At 53.0% G+C, this 14920-nt stretch overlaps 8 protein-coding genes across 8 annotated transcripts; 5 read left to right on the top strand and 3 right to left on the bottom strand.

Annotated features, from left to right (window-relative positions):
• Positions 1-10: 10 nt before the first annotated feature.
• Positions 11-406, bottom strand: PUNSTDRAFT_36111 (uncharacterized protein; the record flags this gene model as incomplete). Its single annotated transcript, XM_007382145.1, has 1 exon — positions 11-406. A coding segment is annotated over one exon (396 nt), but the record flags the coding sequence as incomplete, so codon positions are not given.
• Positions 407-1908: 1502 nt separating this feature from the next.
• Positions 1909-4031, top strand: PUNSTDRAFT_100404 (acyl-CoA dehydrogenase NM domain-like protein; the record flags this gene model as incomplete). The annotated part of the gene is made up of 14 exons (XM_007382144.1): positions 1909-1959; positions 2014-2076; positions 2124-2309; positions 2356-2443; positions 2494-2595; positions 2655-2783; positions 2837-2934; positions 2993-3097; positions 3151-3170; positions 3231-3432; positions 3486-3536; positions 3587-3715; positions 3773-3784; positions 3835-4031. The coding sequence occupies 14 exons, from the start codon at positions 1909-1911 to the stop codon at positions 3958-3960; spliced, it is 1362 nt and encodes a 453-aa protein (XP_007382206.1). The 3' UTR covers positions 3961-4031.
• An 88-nt stretch (positions 4032-4119) lies between these two features.
• On the top strand, positions 4120-4909 carry PUNSTDRAFT_119601 (uncharacterized protein). Its single transcript, XM_007382143.1, has 2 exons — positions 4120-4726; positions 4777-4909. Exon 1 carries the CDS (start codon positions 4127-4129, stop codon positions 4721-4723), a length of 597 nt encoding a protein of 198 aa, XP_007382205.1. The 5' UTR covers positions 4120-4126; the 3' UTR covers positions 4724-4726; positions 4777-4909.
• A 55-nt stretch (positions 4910-4964) lies between these two features.
• Positions 4965-6004, top strand: PUNSTDRAFT_112515 (DHS-like NAD/FAD-binding domain-containing protein; the record flags this gene model as incomplete). Its single annotated transcript, XM_007382142.1, has 5 exons — positions 4965-5043; positions 5150-5233; positions 5283-5325; positions 5376-5768; positions 5824-6004. The coding sequence occupies 5 exons, from the start codon at positions 4965-4967 to the stop codon at positions 6002-6004; spliced, it is 780 nt and encodes a 259-aa protein (XP_007382204.1).
• A 201-nt stretch (positions 6005-6205) lies between these two features.
• Positions 6206-6634, bottom strand: PUNSTDRAFT_65406 (uncharacterized protein; the record flags this gene model as incomplete). The annotated part of the gene is made up of 3 exons (XM_007382141.1): positions 6206-6328; positions 6411-6530; positions 6584-6634. 3 exons carry the CDS (start codon positions 6632-6634, stop codon positions 6206-6208), a joined length of 294 nt encoding a protein of 97 aa, XP_007382203.1.
• An 8-nt stretch (positions 6635-6642) lies between these two features.
• PUNSTDRAFT_119599 (uncharacterized protein) lies at positions 6643-7827 on the top strand. The gene is made up of 4 exons (XM_007382140.1): positions 6643-6986; positions 7036-7263; positions 7323-7408; positions 7466-7827. The coding sequence occupies exons 1-4, from the start codon at positions 6819-6821 to the stop codon at positions 7671-7673; spliced, it is 690 nt and encodes a 229-aa protein (XP_007382202.1). The 5' UTR covers positions 6643-6818; the 3' UTR covers positions 7674-7827.
• Positions 7828-9414: 1587 nt separating this feature from the next.
• On the top strand, positions 9415-11397 carry PUNSTDRAFT_64468 (P-loop containing nucleoside triphosphate hydrolase protein; the record flags this gene model as incomplete). The annotated part of the gene is made up of 6 exons (XM_007382139.1): positions 9415-9582; positions 9619-9725; positions 9779-10895; positions 10944-11137; positions 11192-11312; positions 11362-11397. The coding sequence occupies 6 exons, from the start codon at positions 9415-9417 to the stop codon at positions 11395-11397; spliced, it is 1743 nt and encodes a 580-aa protein (XP_007382201.1).
• A 202-nt stretch (positions 11398-11599) lies between these two features.
• On the bottom strand, positions 11600-14766 carry PUNSTDRAFT_65496 (WD40 repeat-like protein; the record flags this gene model as incomplete). The annotated part of the gene is made up of 14 exons (XM_007382138.1): positions 11600-11720; positions 11775-11870; positions 11924-12042; positions 12090-12196; positions 12249-12486; positions 12536-12646; positions 12816-13086; positions 13143-13583; positions 13641-13929; positions 13988-14059; positions 14117-14203; positions 14252-14378; positions 14447-14587; positions 14644-14766. The coding sequence occupies 14 exons, from the start codon at positions 14764-14766 to the stop codon at positions 11600-11602; spliced, it is 2343 nt and encodes a 780-aa protein (XP_007382200.1).
• Positions 14767-14920: the final 154 nt, after the last annotated feature.

Genomic DNA, 14920 nt, shown 5'->3' with positions numbered 1-14920 from the left:
GTGAAGCAGAGGGTACATCCACCCCCTTCTCCTGCAAAAGTCCTTCGAGCAACAAAGCCCTTGCCTTCCAGTGCTCAACGCTTAATTCAAGAGCGTTCTGGTATTCCAACTTGCGTTTTCGAGAACGCCGAGCGGCCAAGGTGTTCTGGCGGCGCTTTGCTTCGATGGCGTCTTGCTCGCTCTCGTTAGGAGGTGCAGTAAGATCAGGCTTGCGATCCCTTAGGAGGAGGGGATCATCGTCGAAGGCCTGGGCTCGAGTCCGCTTCTTGATAATGACAGCTGGTATTTCCTTGCGCGAAGTTGTCGATGGCGTCGTGTAGTTTCGAGTCTGTATCGGAGCATCCTCGGGAATCAGTGCCCCCGGGGTAACGCCTTTCCGAGTACCCGTGAGCACTGCTTTGCGACGTGTCGGCGCACGAATAGACGTCGCAGGGGTCGAGGGTAGAACTTCGGACACGGCTGACGGCAAGGTTACGCCGCTTCCTAGGGCCGGGGAAGCGGTCAACGAGGACGGGTCTAACGCTGGGGTGGGTGGCGAAGGCATCATCGGCAGGCCGCACATCTCGGACATGCCTCTAGGAATCTTTGGCGCGGTGCTGGTAGCCTCGGCGAACAGTGGCAACGTTGCATCACCAAAGAGGGGTAGGTCGTCGAATGAGGCTTGACCGGGGAAGTCGAAGATCGGACTGGTGAGAATATCGGGACTAACGGCAAGATTGGAATCCATTGCTGGAGTATTCAATATGTCGTCATCCATGAACGGGGATGCATCGAGGGGGGAGGTGAAGAACTGGTCGAGGTGACCGAACTCCGGAGAACCTATGAGAAAGGCATGGTCAGTCAGAGAGAAGCATTGTCAGAATCTGCCGCTCACCTCGTAGTGCCTCAATGACCGCCTGCGCCGCCGCAGCGTCGCCATGACATGGCTCAACCGGGGGCTCGGTGAAGCCAGGTTTCTGAGTTAACATATTCAAATAATTCAAGGAAAGATCGGAGGGTAATAGGTTGGTGATTTTGACGGATTGACGGTTTATAGCACGATCCGGGCGTTCAAGTGCGCGAGAGGGTAAGTAGAGCAAGGTAGCGACGGCAGAATGCAAGGTGTTCCATGGTGTTTAGCGAGGTCCGATATGTCGGTGAGAACCGAGGTCAAGGGCGTCCGAGGACGGTAGTGGATATTTATCGGTCCATGGTAAGAGGGTGTATAAGAAAGCGGGTAGCTTTCGGGTGGTCTCGGGTTATGAGACGACGTGGTCGCTGGTGCTGCGTTTAGCACGACATCGTAGCTGTGATACGATGTTGATGATGGATAATCGGATTTAGTACCGAGGGCGCTCGAAGGCGAATTGGCTGAAGGAGCCTGCTGATAATCGCTATGGATTGTCGTCAGCCTACTGCCCGTCCTGGGTGACTGCGAAGATCGTTGCTTGGTGTATATCACGATCGCGACCAAGGGGCGATCGCTGCACCAAAGATGTGCCGCAGTTACGAACGTCTCCGAAAGAGACGATGAGTCCTTCCCAACTAATGACTCGTCCATAGTCGCGGGGCCTAAGCAGTCAAGGAACTCCAACGGTTTCCGGGCATATCATCCCAGGCAACAACAGATAAACACGTTCTACAAGCTATTGTTGCACTTACAGGTGGATTCGAGGGCGAAAAAACTGGAGGTGAAATTGATGGTGGTGGTTAAGGGCAAGCCGCAATCGGATAGCGCGCGAGATTATGACTCCCAAAATTTAGGCGCCCGTACAGCATGTACTCAAGTTAAGTATGTACAGCCTCATCACGTTGACTTACGATCCGGCGTGATATGGCCACCGGCTTCATGCGTGCCGGTCGCTGCGGGGGTCAACCCCACATTTGTTGCTGTCGTCTGTTCCTTGATCCTACATTGCTCACTGGAACATGTCTTCACATCCAGTCGTCGAACTAACCTCGCCTTCATCATGGGCAATGGTACGTCTCATACCTCCCGTGTGGTCGCGTTTCTAGAATTCGTGTGCTTTGCAGATTGAAGACAAGTTCTCGCCGTACGCCAAGGAAACTCTGGCCAAGCTGGTTCGGTTTTGCCTGGTAAGCTGCTCGTATAAGGCGTAGCGTTGTAAATGACCATTCTACAGGATGAAGTATATCCTGCAACCAAGATTGCGCATGCGCAAATACCCACTGACCCGGCTACACGTTGGAGTACGGTCGTACCGATCATCGCAGACCTCAAGGCCAAGGCCCGAGCTCAGGGCCTTTGGAATCTCTTTCTGAGCAAGACACACTATCCCAAACACGGCGTTCCGCTCACAAACCTCGAAGTAAAGGCACCTTTACTTCCCCCAGTTGAGTGCTGACAACATGAAGTATGCGGTTATGGCAGAAATCATGGGTCGGGGCGGCCACATGGCGTCCGAAGTCTTCAACTGCTCTGCTCCCGACACAGGCAATATGGGTACGTCGATCATTCACGTCGAATTAGGATTGAGCAGATGCGCTCCTCAGAGGTCCTTGCCCGTTACGGATCACCCGCTCAGCAGAAAGAGTGGCTCGAGCCTCTACTTAAAGGCGAAATCCGTTCTGCATTTGCTATGACGGAGCGCTTTGGTTGGTTTTCGTTTTCTTTCCGAACGTGCATTGACCTTTTACGCTGGCGTTTCATCCAGTTGCGTCCTCCGATGCAACCAACATTCGCACTTCCATCCGTCAGGAGGGTGACGAGATTGTAATCAATGGCCACAAGTGGTACATAAGCGGTGCAGGCGACCCAAGATGCAAAGTACACTTGGTGATGGGTATGTATCACTCGATTGCTTCAGAATTTTAGTTTTGAAAGACAAAACCTCAGGGAAGTCTGACCCAGAGAACAAGTCGCCTCATAATCAGCAATCCGTCGTCATTGTGCCTGCCGATCACCCTGGCGTCAAAGTGATCAGGGCCATGCATGTGCGCCTACCTGGGACCCTTTCCAACACGTTCGCTCATGTTTCGTATGCATCGATAGGTTTTCGGTTACGATGATGCTCCTGAAGGTCATTGCGAGGTCGTCTACGATAACGTCCGGGTTCCTGCTAGCAACCTAGTTCTCGGATGGGGCAGAGGCTTTGAGGTCGGTCTCAGAAATATCACATTGTGTAGGACGGTCTTAAAGCATCATTATAGATCATCCAAGGTCGACTCGGGTAGGAGGACACAATCCGAGGCAAAGTTCATATACTGATGCGTCCGTGCATCATGAACAGTCCTGGGCGCATCCATCATTGCATGCGCTCAATTGGGGCCGCGTCCTTTGCGCTTGACACCATGATACAGCGTGTGACAGATCCATCGAGGAAAACATTTGGGAAGTATCTTTATCAACATGGTACTGTCATCGCGGACATCGCTCGATCGCGGGCAGAAATCGAGAGCGCAAGGTTGCTGGTGCTCAGTGCAGCCTTGCAGGTACGCTATCATGAAATCGATTTGACATGACAGATCAAACTCTCTATGCACAGATCGACAAATACCAAGCTAAAGGAGCGTTAAAAGAAATCGGGATTGCCAAGGTTAGGAATCAGCCATCGGGGTTGACCGTCCAGTCTTATGCTTCCTCCAGTTCATTGTTCCTACCATGGCTTGCACTGTGGTAGATCGTGCAATTCAGGCTTTTGGTGCGGAGGGTGTGAGTCAAGATCAAGACTTGGCAAATATGTATGCAGGGTTGAGGACTTTGCGATTGGCCGACGTACGTCCCGTAACACCTAATCCTGCGGTTCAAACATCTAATCATTGCTTGCTACAGGGTCCGGACGAGGTCACAAACTTGCTGCTGCACTCCCCTTATCTTACTCACAAGGTTCTTAGGTTCACGTCCAACAAATTGGTCAACGAGAGCTTAAGCGGGCGAAGAAACTGCATGAGCAAACCGCTGAGCTCAAGAAGAAAGAGAATGTCCTCCTGGACAAGCTCAATGTCAAAGCACATCTTTAGTTTCTTTGCTCTTCTCGCTCTTGTATGATATGTTGGGTTCCTGTGCCGATGATTGATAGCGTGCATTGTGGACAAGTCACCGTGGACTACTGTTCGGAATTCGGAAATTTACACGAGTTTGAGCCCGTGAGTCCGAACACAGCCACCTTGCCTTCGTGTCCGGACCATGTCGTACAACGCTCTATCGAAGGCTGCGTCCTCTGCTCCCCGATGCGCTCGTCGCGCTCATGCACATGATACTTGCATGCCCTTGAAGAGGCACGCCTCAACAAAATTCAAGGCTGCAGAACGGTTATCCCCTTTGCCCCCCCACAAGATGAGGGCTCTCGTCACGCTCTACCACAAGGCCGACACCTTCATAACACCCGAAGGGCTCGATAGCGCCATTGACGCCACCTTCACCGCGGATCGCCAGGGAGTATACCGCAATCTTGGACGCGACATGTCACTCCGTGAACTCTGGGCTGAAGTAGACCGCCGACGACTTCTCCCGAAAGACGTCTCCGCTACGGAACAGGGCAAGGATCGGGGGTCTAGTCTGCGGGACAAACTTTTCCAACTTAGAAGGGGATGGAGCGAGCACGCTGGAAGTGCGAGAGAGTTTAGAGTCACTGCAGCGTTGTTTGGAGTCAGCGAGGGATCTGTGAACCCAGGCTACGAGGTTCTGAAGGACAAGAAGGAACAAGTCCTGCAGGCACTCGACCAACGTCAGTCAGCAGATACCTCGCATATCAAACAGTCGACAGGGACTCAGAAGACATAACTTGTACGCCTACGATTTTATGTATCGTTAGTAACGATTCTGACTGAGAGCAGCATGCTGGATTATTCAACCTAGCCTGGCATTACAGCTCATCAGCGAATTTTCGCCGTATATGTTCTACTTTGTCACAAGCTCTAGGCTGTACCCCTATCACGAGTCAATAGATTCACACGCCTAGCAGTGCACCCAATCGACCTGAGCGACCATCCCGATGTCTGGCGATGCACTTCCTTCCGCAGATATGCAAGCGTTTCACCAAGCATTGGCTTCGTCCAAACATATAGTTGCGGTAGCGGGGGCAGGGTTGTCTGCTGCATCTGGTGAGTCCTCAGACCTCATTACACTCCCGTGAGCGTGTCTTCGCGCTCTCCTATGCACCATAGAGCGCGGCCCTACCCGATGATTTCCTGACTGCTCCGGCTGCAGGTATTCCTACCTTCAGAGGAGCGGGCGGAATGTGGCGCAAATACAATGCGATGGAACTTGCCACCCCCGAAGCCTTCGCACGAGGCAAGTCAAGCAGGCCGGCCACTATGATTGATGGCTTATTGACAAACAGATCCGTCTACTGTTTGGCAATTTTATCACATGCGCAGGGAAAAGTTGTGACCATGCTTGCCAGCGTCTTGACTGAGCTGATGCTTCTGAATAGAGCGCTGCGGTGTTCTCCGAATGCAGCACATCATGCAATCGCACGACTTTCGGTCCCGAGTATCCGCAACGCCATAGCTCCTCACTCCACTTTTACACTTATCACGCAGAATGTCGATGGTCTAAGCCAGCGCGCTCTGGATGAGCTGCAAAAGGAACTGGCCATTGCTAGTGAAGGAGTTTTACGTATTGAAAGCGGCATGACTGTCCTGGATGGCGTGGACGACCCAGTATTGATCGAGATGCACGGGAGGCTGTTTGATGTGAAATGCGCGAGAGGACGAAGGGGCGGCTGTGGTCATGTTGAACTTGACTTTTCAAGCCCGATATGCGATGCGCTGGCAGGGACGGAGAACGTCATGGAGGAAATTGAAGCTGGACCGAATATTCCAAGGTTGCATTATGTTCAGACTCCGTTTCCTTGAGCTGACCATACCTGCGACAAGCAGTATCTTACTTCCCCGCTGCAGAGGTTGCGGAGAGCTAGCCCGGCCTGGCGTTGTGTGGTTCGGTGAAAGACCTCAACATCTCACTACAATTGACAATATATTGGACACGGCCGACATGTGTTTGGTGGTCGGTACCAGCTCGACGGTAAGAGCGTCTGTCAGACAGCCATGTCTGCAATAGGCTGAGTGCGTATGAACGCGAACAGGTGTATCCCGCCGCAGGATACGCTGATACGGTCAAGAGTAATGGAGGAAAGGTCGCAGTATTCAATATCGACAGAAGTGAGGGCGACGAAGAATCAGATTTCCTCTTCCTCGGTCCATGCGAGGATACCCTTCCACGCGTTTTAGGGCAAACTGAGTAGCGCGATGTCCGTGGAGTCTATCGTTCTTCCGTTCCTTTGGGAGGAGCGACGGGCATATTCAGCCCAACGCGGCGCGCCGTGGCCTCTATTCTCTCTTCCGCTGTAAGATCAACAAGGGGATTGTACCGATCCAGAAGTTCCTAGAAAAAACATGTTAGTTAGTGTTCGCATCCATGGCCAATCTGGTATGGTAGGTGCCTTGTATATACGTTGTGAGCGCACAAACGTCACAGCGTTCTCAATATCTTGGCGGAAGGCATTGTCGTTCGCTGGTTTTTGTTCGAAAAGCGCGCGAAAATGCGAGGCGATGACCGGGTTCCTTTTCCCTGATGGAGCAATCGACTAGAAGATTCGTCTATACACTGGTGCTAGAAACAGACAGCAGCAGGGCTCACGGCCTTCCTGAGCTCCCTCGTCAGGGAACGGTAAGCAGAGGTCGTCGACATGAAGGAGTGGCACCGTGGCGGTCTGTGGCGGTGTCCCGCTCGATCCTGAGGTTTGAGATTCGAGCTTCGAGCCTCAAGGCCACCAACATCACACAAGCGTACATTTGTCCACCAGCGATCATCCGAGGCCACATGCAAACCGTTTGCGAACAATGTTGCTTTGTCCAACGTTTGGATATAAAGGATGGTCTTGCTCCTCCACTTGTCCGAACAAGCTTCCTCTCCTGATCGAGCTCGACTTCAACACGCGACTATGGTCGTCTTCCGAACATATTCTTCGTCCTCATCGATATTCTCCCATGGGACTGCCTCGAAACTAAACACACAGCCGCATTCGCTGACGGCACGTCAAGTCAGTATTACACGTTTTCCGCGAACGTATGCTGATAGTTGATTGGCAGAGCGTCCGAGACGATTTCAAACACCGGAACTCCGTCCGTGCTGATGTCTTTGACCATCGTAAGCGAAAGGCGTGCATCCATAGAGAAGGCTCGAAACATGGACTCGACCGGAAAGAACAAGTAGCCAAGGAGTCCATCAGACGTGAGGAGGTCAAGTCCAAGGCACATACTCGGTCCAAGCCCGAGGAACGCCAGAAAACGCTGATTATTCCTCACGTCCTTATAACGGTATGTCCGGTGTTGCGTGCAAATGCAGATTGCGCTCACAGGCAGGTGGTCCACCTCAGCCCACGCTCACACACCGGAGTTTCGCCATAAAGCAACATATCTTGAAAAAGTTAGGCGACCGTCTTGACGTCGAAAAGAATCAAAGGTAGAGAACTTGACCCTGTTCCTCAACGCTGCAGCTCATGATCGCTTCCTGTCATAGCACCAGCAACATATCACGGGAACCGACGTTAGATATTCTACAATGCCGGGTGGTTGCTACGGGGGCACCCCCTCGACCGGCCGATGGATCGGCACAGAAACGACCGTTACCGGCTCCATGGAAAATCGTTCCTTTGAAACAAGACCAACACGTTCCTGTGATGTCCACGCTGGCGGAACGGGAGGCAATCCCGAGGCATTCGGACTGAAGCTTGGCTCCGATGCCTGGAGGTGGTGATTTGGATGGAATACTCAGCTAGTACACGGCTCGGCGTGCTATGAGAATACGTGCTGCTCAAGCAGGAAATATGGCCGGAGGAATTACACACTCCTTTCCGCGTGTAGCGTAGTCTTGTGGACTATAATATGGAGGCGCAGCGCAGTTACTGAACATCGTTACTATGTCACACGCTGAGAGAGTGGACGTGATGGTTCCCCTTGGGACTCCGACGGCGGCACGTTGCCTGATAAAAGCACATCAAACAGCACAGGTCTCCATTGGCTACGACGACGGCGTCGATACAGCCAGCCGTCTCGGAGGTTTACCAGCTCGTCAGTCTTCACGGATGGCAACTTGGACGACTCCCCTTTAACGGTCGAGGTGTGTTCTGTCACCTAACGCGCACAGCGTTCTGGCCATCCGATTGACGCGTCACAATGCAGTCTCGATAATTGCCTCGGACACCCGCCGTTGAGACACTATTGTCAGGCTCTGGTGTACAAATCACCATGTCGAGGAGCGCTACACTGGATCCAACGTCCGTGCCCTTTCGTCCCGCGGGTGGGATCGGCCTTGAGGACGGCGGCATCGGTCTGCCCTATCGGAATATGCAACCCCCTCCACGATACCGAGATCAGGACAGGAGCTCGCTCTCGCTGTCTGGCTCCACGTTGTCCACCTCACCATCCGAGTACAGGTCCATTAAGTCCTCGCCGAGTCCTCCGTCTGAGGAATCCCACTCTCCCGGTGCCTATCCTTCCAATCCTTCACTCCGGTCAAGCGTGGGCCAGAACATACTTCAGCACCAGCCAAATCGTCACAGCTCGCCAAGCATCGCTGGCGCCATTGAGGTGCCTGCTGTGTCCCGCGACATTCACTCTCCATCTGGCTTGCCACCAGTCGAGGTAGAGAAACACCGCTCGTCCCCGGAGGCACCTGGCGAGAAGGAGCCCAGCCTGTCCGACAGCGTAGATTCGTTCCCGGACGATGGACCGGAGACACCTGGTCCGAATGTGGCCGGCATGAGAATATCCAATGGCTCGCAGATTCGCAGGGCCGGTTCACGCAATCTTTCCGGGCCTTACACGAACAGTGTATATGGTCAGAGCCAGGAACGTCTCATGGACACGCCTCCTCTCGGTCCGGTGTCAAGCTCCAGATCTTCATCATTCACCAATCCCATTCCATTTATGTCGACCTCCCCTGCTTCTTCCCTCGACTCGGGCAGCCAGTTTGCTGCCGTCAACGACCACTCACTGGGATTAGAGAGACAATTGAGGTTCTCGCCGTTCATTCAGGACATAATTCATCGTCTTGCTCGTTCCGAGTCGGCGACGCGCGAGATCAGACGGGACCTTGCACTGCTCAATGACAAGATGGATCTACTTCTCCAGCGCGGTAGCTCGCATGGACCCCCGGAGTTCCAGGATCCATTTGCTACTTCGTCCATACCATCAACTGCGCGCGGTTCCATGAGCGCCACGATCGCTCCAAATCAAGTGCTGCCGGTCGATGACGTCGGGCACATTGCGCAGCGCTTGAATACCCTGACTTCCTCCGTCGGGCAGCTCCTGGCGTTGCAGACACAACATCAGCTGCATGTCAATGGTCCGAACTCGGGCGTCGGTCCTATGGATCTCGCGCCGAATCAGGCCATATCTCCACCCTTATCCAACCCTTCTCTGCTTGGCCACGGGCTTCCCAGCCGTCCGGATCTCCGTTCCAGCCGCATGAACAATGCAGGTATCCGCAACTGGTCTGCTGGTAGTCTCGACTTCCCTCCGCGCGCCGGAGACATGGGGGGGCCGTCGCCTCGTCAAGACCTGATGCGGGATAAACAACGGCGGTCCGTGATGGGCATAATGCGCCGCGAATCTGCCGGCGTGAGTGCAACACAAGTGACTAGATCGCTGCTTCCTGACCAAATTTGACAGTCGGAGAACTGGGCCAGTGGTTCCGCTCGTGAAAGCGCGGCAACGTTGACGAAATGGGATCAACTGAACCTCGTACCAGACCTCCTTCGTTCGCTTAGCAAATTCGGGTATGATATTCTATGCCGGCGCAAATCGGTCGCTAACTGCCGCGTTCACGCAGCGTGGGGCCTCCGAACAAGATACAACAACGCGCGCTTCCCTTCCTTTTGAAGGGCGCTGATATCATCGCTCAGGCGCCTCCTACTCAGGAAAGAATTGCCGCATACGTGATCCCCGCAATTCAGATCGTTCTGACTCATATCAACAATCGCAATGCGAACGTTGGCCCCACGGTTGTCATGATATCTACCACAGTGGACCAAGCGACTCAAGCTCAAAGGATGATTAGGGACCTGGGTGGCCCAATCGGTGTCCGGTCAGCGCTCGGTGTGGGTGTGGCATCCGCTAGTAACGACCTGGGGCCCGAATTACGCCTACTTCAGCAAAATTCGCCCCACATTATTTGTGGGACTCCACAGAAGTTACACGCGCTGTTCACTGCCCCTGGAGGACTCAATGGATCGCAAGTGCGGTTCCTCGTGCTTGATGAAGTAGATCAGCTCATCGCCCGCAATCTTCACGACTTCGTCCTTAATATTGTCAAGGGATTCCCACCCCCGCGTTCAAGATCACTCACCAGCATTGGTGGTCCAGGGAACTCGTCATCCCCCGTGTCTCAGAGCCCATACACTCAATCGTCGTCGTCGTCCGATTCGGTTAGCGCAAACCTGAACACACCTCTTCAGGCCCAGGTCCGCAGGCTTTCCGGGTTTGGATCTCCAGCAGACGACTCCGCCACAGGGGCCAGCTCGCAGATCGAGAGACAAAGCGCTCTTTTCTCGAATACGGTGCCGCAGGACGTTCTCAACCTTGCCCAAACCATCCAATTACGGGAGCCTGTCCGGGTTCTGGTTAGACGCGATGGCAATGTCACGCATGCTGACACTAGTCAGGGCGCCCGAGGCTTGCGCCAGTTCTACCTTTATCTTGCTTTCACAGCGGGTGGCCGTCCAGAACCTCTACCCAGTGCTCCAAGTGGCGGATTAGGCATCATCGGGTCCGGACGTGGGACTTCCAGCGCAGAAACTGCGCAGGCAAGGGAGTGGAAACTGGAAGCATTGGCCGACCTCTTTGATGATATAGACGTTCATCACGCGATCATACATGTTGGCGGTATGACTTCCCTTGATACCGTGGTGTACAAGCTCGCGAGCAAGGGGCTGGAAGCCATCCCGTTGGTGAGCAGCGCTTCGTCTTCCCTCTGATTCTTTGCTGAGTTGCCCTAGCATGGTGATATGAATGCCAGTGCCAAGCTGGCTGCGCTGAACAAATTCAGAGGCCCTCCGGCTGTCGTCATGAGGCAGTTGGCTGCCAAGGTTCTGGTCGTGTATGACGTCCAAGTGAAGACCACCGAGGTGTCTCAAATTCCTTTGATTATCAACTACGACCTACCGAAAGCCGTTGAGGAGTACGCGCATCGGTATGTATTTTCTCATGCCTAACAACGGGTTTCTTGACTGAACCCCTGCTGTAGTGTCGCTCCCGCTGTTGCAACCAGCTACGCGCGAGCTGGCGTCGTGGTCAATTTCGTGACTGCCACAGGTGGAGATGTGGAGATGCTTCGCTCCATAGAATGTTTTTACAAGATCAAATGCGTACGTTGCCCTTTTGCATGGTTTCATCTTGTAGTAACACATTCGACAGCCCGAAGTCCCCATGAGCTTACGTGACATCATTTGACTGCGCTCCTGCCCGAATTTGTATCCCTATCGCAAAGAACGACCGTTCTCCGCTATCTAGTATGATGCTTCTATTCATTCTCTTCCACATGTGTTATATCCCCGCCTTGCGCTTGTCTTGTGGATCACCGCTGTTTCCCTACCGTTATTTATTCTTCGTACACACTGTATAAGCAGCTATCGATTGTTACCCGCGTTGGATGTCATTCATTCATTGCATGGACCTTCAATGTACCATCTTCACTGCAGCTCGCTAGCTCTTTTCGCTGTCCTTGGTGCACCGGTCGCCATTGGAGCTGATGAACATGGTCGAGATGTGCAGACCTGTGCCATCATGGATGAGAACAGGTCGTTGTTAGCTTTCGCGGCGACAATCACCTGTGATCCAACGTCGTTTCTAACGCCCACTTCTCCTGCGTGCGGCACGAGTATATAAGAATTTCTCCTGTTTCTTGCCCCAGTGCCATCCACCGCCTGCACACGAATGATAAGGGATCTGAAGCATCCGTTACACAAATAAATTTCACCTTCCGCTCTCATCCTTGGGGCTAAGGGCCACGGCAGTCAATGCTTCTTTTGCCTTAATAGTCACAATCGGCGCCCATTTATCAGCAAAATCTTCTTTCACTCTGCGCCATATCATCGCCTGATGTCAAGTTAGCGTAAGCGAGAGTCAACGAGTAAGCTACTGACCGTTTTGTCTCTTGACGCCGTCGCGAATACGTCACCATCTTTCGACCACGCACAGTCCCAGATGATCCGAGCATGTGCTTTGTCGCCCGCAGCGGCGGGTACGTACCCTGTAAAGATCACGGATGACTTGATGGAGACGAGACCCCGTAGGCTACCCACCTTCTTCACCTTTTCTTTCGAATAACCTCCATGATCGATCCCTTGATGCAGTCAAGATGAATCGGTCGTCAGGACTGAACGCTATCCGCGTCACCGTGAGCGTATGTCCTGTAAGCGGCGTCCCGAATGGAGTCCATGTAATGGCATCGTAAACTCGGACCACGGCATGCTCGGGTGCCGTCGCTTTACAGGCGGTCGCGAAGAGTTTCTTCGACGAAGAAACCGCGAGAGAGATGGACTGGCAGAAACGTCAGAAGCGTAGCCGTATCAGAGGCGCAATCTCGCACCTCGTAGCCGTGTCCAAATATCTTTTCCACTTCTGGCCATAAGGTCATCGAGGCTAATTCACCTTCTGTAGGTCTCCATGTAATCCCCGCGTGAGGCGGAGCGGCATCATCCTCTTCGGTAGGATTTATCAAAAAGCATAGTATTCATCAGCAGGCATAGGATTACGGTCTAGCCAGTGCACAACACTCACCAGTGCTAACAGCTTTGTTCGATAAACCTAAAGGCGGGACACTGGCAGCAGTGGGTCTGTTGTGCTGTTTCCTGTCTTAAGTACATAACAAGCCTGCATGTATCATCACGGTGTACCTGTTCACCAGAAGCAACACTGATTCTCAATTTGCCTAGAAGCTCCACAAAGTTCTGCGGGGCATCGAATACTCGTGCCACCTTTTCATCCGCGATGCTTATGAACCGGAGGGCGTTGATAAACTGTACGCGCAGAAGATCATATCCATGCACTTGAGGCCGCCCTATTTCATGCCAGACAGCAGAAGAATCCTCGGCTTCGAGAGTCCGTACTGGTCCGTGTATACGAGTTGTTTGATCAAAGCTACAGACAAGCAGGGGTTTCAGTGATTGCATCATGTCAACTCATGGCTGCCCCACCTTGAAGAAAGGAGGTACTCGCCGCCCGGGCTCCAGTCGATGCCATGAACGGGGCCGCCATGCCCGGTGACCGCGCCGATCTCTCTCCATAATTCGTTTTTATGTCCACTTGCTGTCGATGAGTTTTGCCATCTCCGCCAGCCACCGCTCCAACCCCACGCCAGGACCTCGGAACCATTCTTCGCCCACAGACCGCCAACGAAACCGCCCAGACGTTGACCTCCAACGTCTCCGAATCGTTGTCGATTGATCCAGATCGACTGAGTATCACCGTATGCCAACATGGACGAGGGTGACCACAATATAACGGAGGAATCCGTTGAACTCGATAGCAAAGTGGGCGGGGAACGATCATACGTGGGAGGTTGCCAGGAAAGAGAGGTAACAGCAGCCTCATGGCCTATGAGGAGCGCGTCGAACGTAATGTAATAGTGCAGGAGCCTGTAACCGCGTGTTACACCTTTTGAACAGGTTACGAAACACAGTTTCACCTCATACCTACCGTCTGGTGTCCTGATATTGACACTATGTCTCTTGAGGGATATCTGTCGGCCGCCTTCTTCCCCACCGATAGGGTTGCCTAGAGATGCTTCGAAAGCGTCCAGGAGTTCATCGCTCAAACCATCATCAGCACCCCGACTTGACCGAGTCTCCTCTTGGGGTTCGATATTCCAAAGGCGGATCGTGCTGTCTCCTGAGCCTGAAGCAAGGATAATAGGTTCTTGCTGAGATGTGGGTGGGCGGAACGTCAAGCTCCTAATCCAGTCTTCGTGTCCTGCAAGCGTCGCTACAAGCACAAACTACGGAGTAGTCAGGGTACTTCCTAACCTGTGCAAAGGAATGACTTGCATTGTTTGTAGAAGAGCTGCTCCAAACCTGAATTGTGGTTCCTGTGCCTCCAACGGCAAGGATAACACCTAGCAAAGTGCGTAAGACCATCTCGCCGAAGGGAATAAAATGACAATGGAATTCACCATTGGTGACTCCTGGGAGGCTAGTCAATGCAAGTGTTAGGGGAAGATTGCCCCTCGGGTCAAGCCTTTGAAGCTCTTCTGCAGCGCCTATTTTTGATTGAGTGTGAGGAGTATGTGGAGAAAAGTGCTAATGACCTGTGTGAAGATTTGCTCTCCAGATCTTGACCGAGGAATCAGAAGCACCGGTAATGAGATAGTCTCCGTGGAACGCGATTGCGGAGATGCCTTGCGTATGCGCCCGAAACTTCGAGACAAGATCCCACTGGGATGTCGAAGACGACAAAATTAATAGAAGGATTTTGCACCATAAACCATGAGAGGTAGGCGTACATGTTCGACAGTTTGCCTCGAGATGCCTACGAATCCCTTCTCGTCTCCGCTAATCAAGAGATCATCTCGCGCAAAACGCACACATGTTACAGAGGCCTCATGACCGGGCAATGTATCGTATACGCCTCGATCAGCACGGTCCTAAGGAGAACAATCTTGATTGTGACCAGAAGGTGAACGAAACGTAGTAAACGCACGGTTGTGTTCCAAAAAGCCACGAAACGACCTGATCCGAACGCAACCAATGATGATGAAGAGGCATCCGCGGCCTGAGGAAACCTGTTCACAGAGGCGGCGATGTATTCTGTTCGCACATGCATAACACTTGCTTGGACTCAAAGAACTTCAAAATCCAGTGGATATATATGTGGCGGTGTAATGGTCTCTTTCCGCGCCCCATGACGGTCCTCGGCATCGGGATTGACCTAGTCTACGCACCCCGCATCTTGTCTTTGGCCCGGAGACGATCATTTG

This window comes from Punctularia strigosozonata (assembly GCF_000264995.1).
Source record: "Punctularia strigosozonata HHB-11173 SS5 unplaced genomic scaffold PUNSTscaffold_4, whole genome shotgun sequence".
NCBI lineage: Eukaryota > Fungi > Basidiomycota > Agaricomycetes > Corticiales > Punctulariaceae > Punctularia > Punctularia strigosozonata.
This window is presented reverse-complemented; position numbering and strand designations above follow the sequence as displayed.

What these genes read in the sequence shown, in the direction of transcription:
- PUNSTDRAFT_119601 (XM_007382143.1), top strand. Translation starts at nt 4,127, where the DNA reads ATGTCGTACAACGCTCTATCGAAGGCTGCGTCCTCTGCTCCCCGATGC.
- PUNSTDRAFT_119599 (XM_007382140.1), top strand. Translation starts at nt 6,819, where the DNA reads ATGGTCTTGCTCCTCCACTTGTCCGAACAAGCTTCCTCTCCTGATCGA. An exon ending in TTCCTCACGTCCTTATAACG is followed by an intron (nt 7,264 to 7,322) that starts GTATGTCCGGTG and finishes GGTCCACCTCAG; the next exon opens with CCCACGCTCACACACCGGAG. An exon ending in GACGTCGAAAAGAATCAAAG is followed by an intron (nt 7,409 to 7,465) that starts GTAGAGAACTTG and finishes TTCCTGTCATAG; the next exon opens with CACCAGCAACATATCACGGG.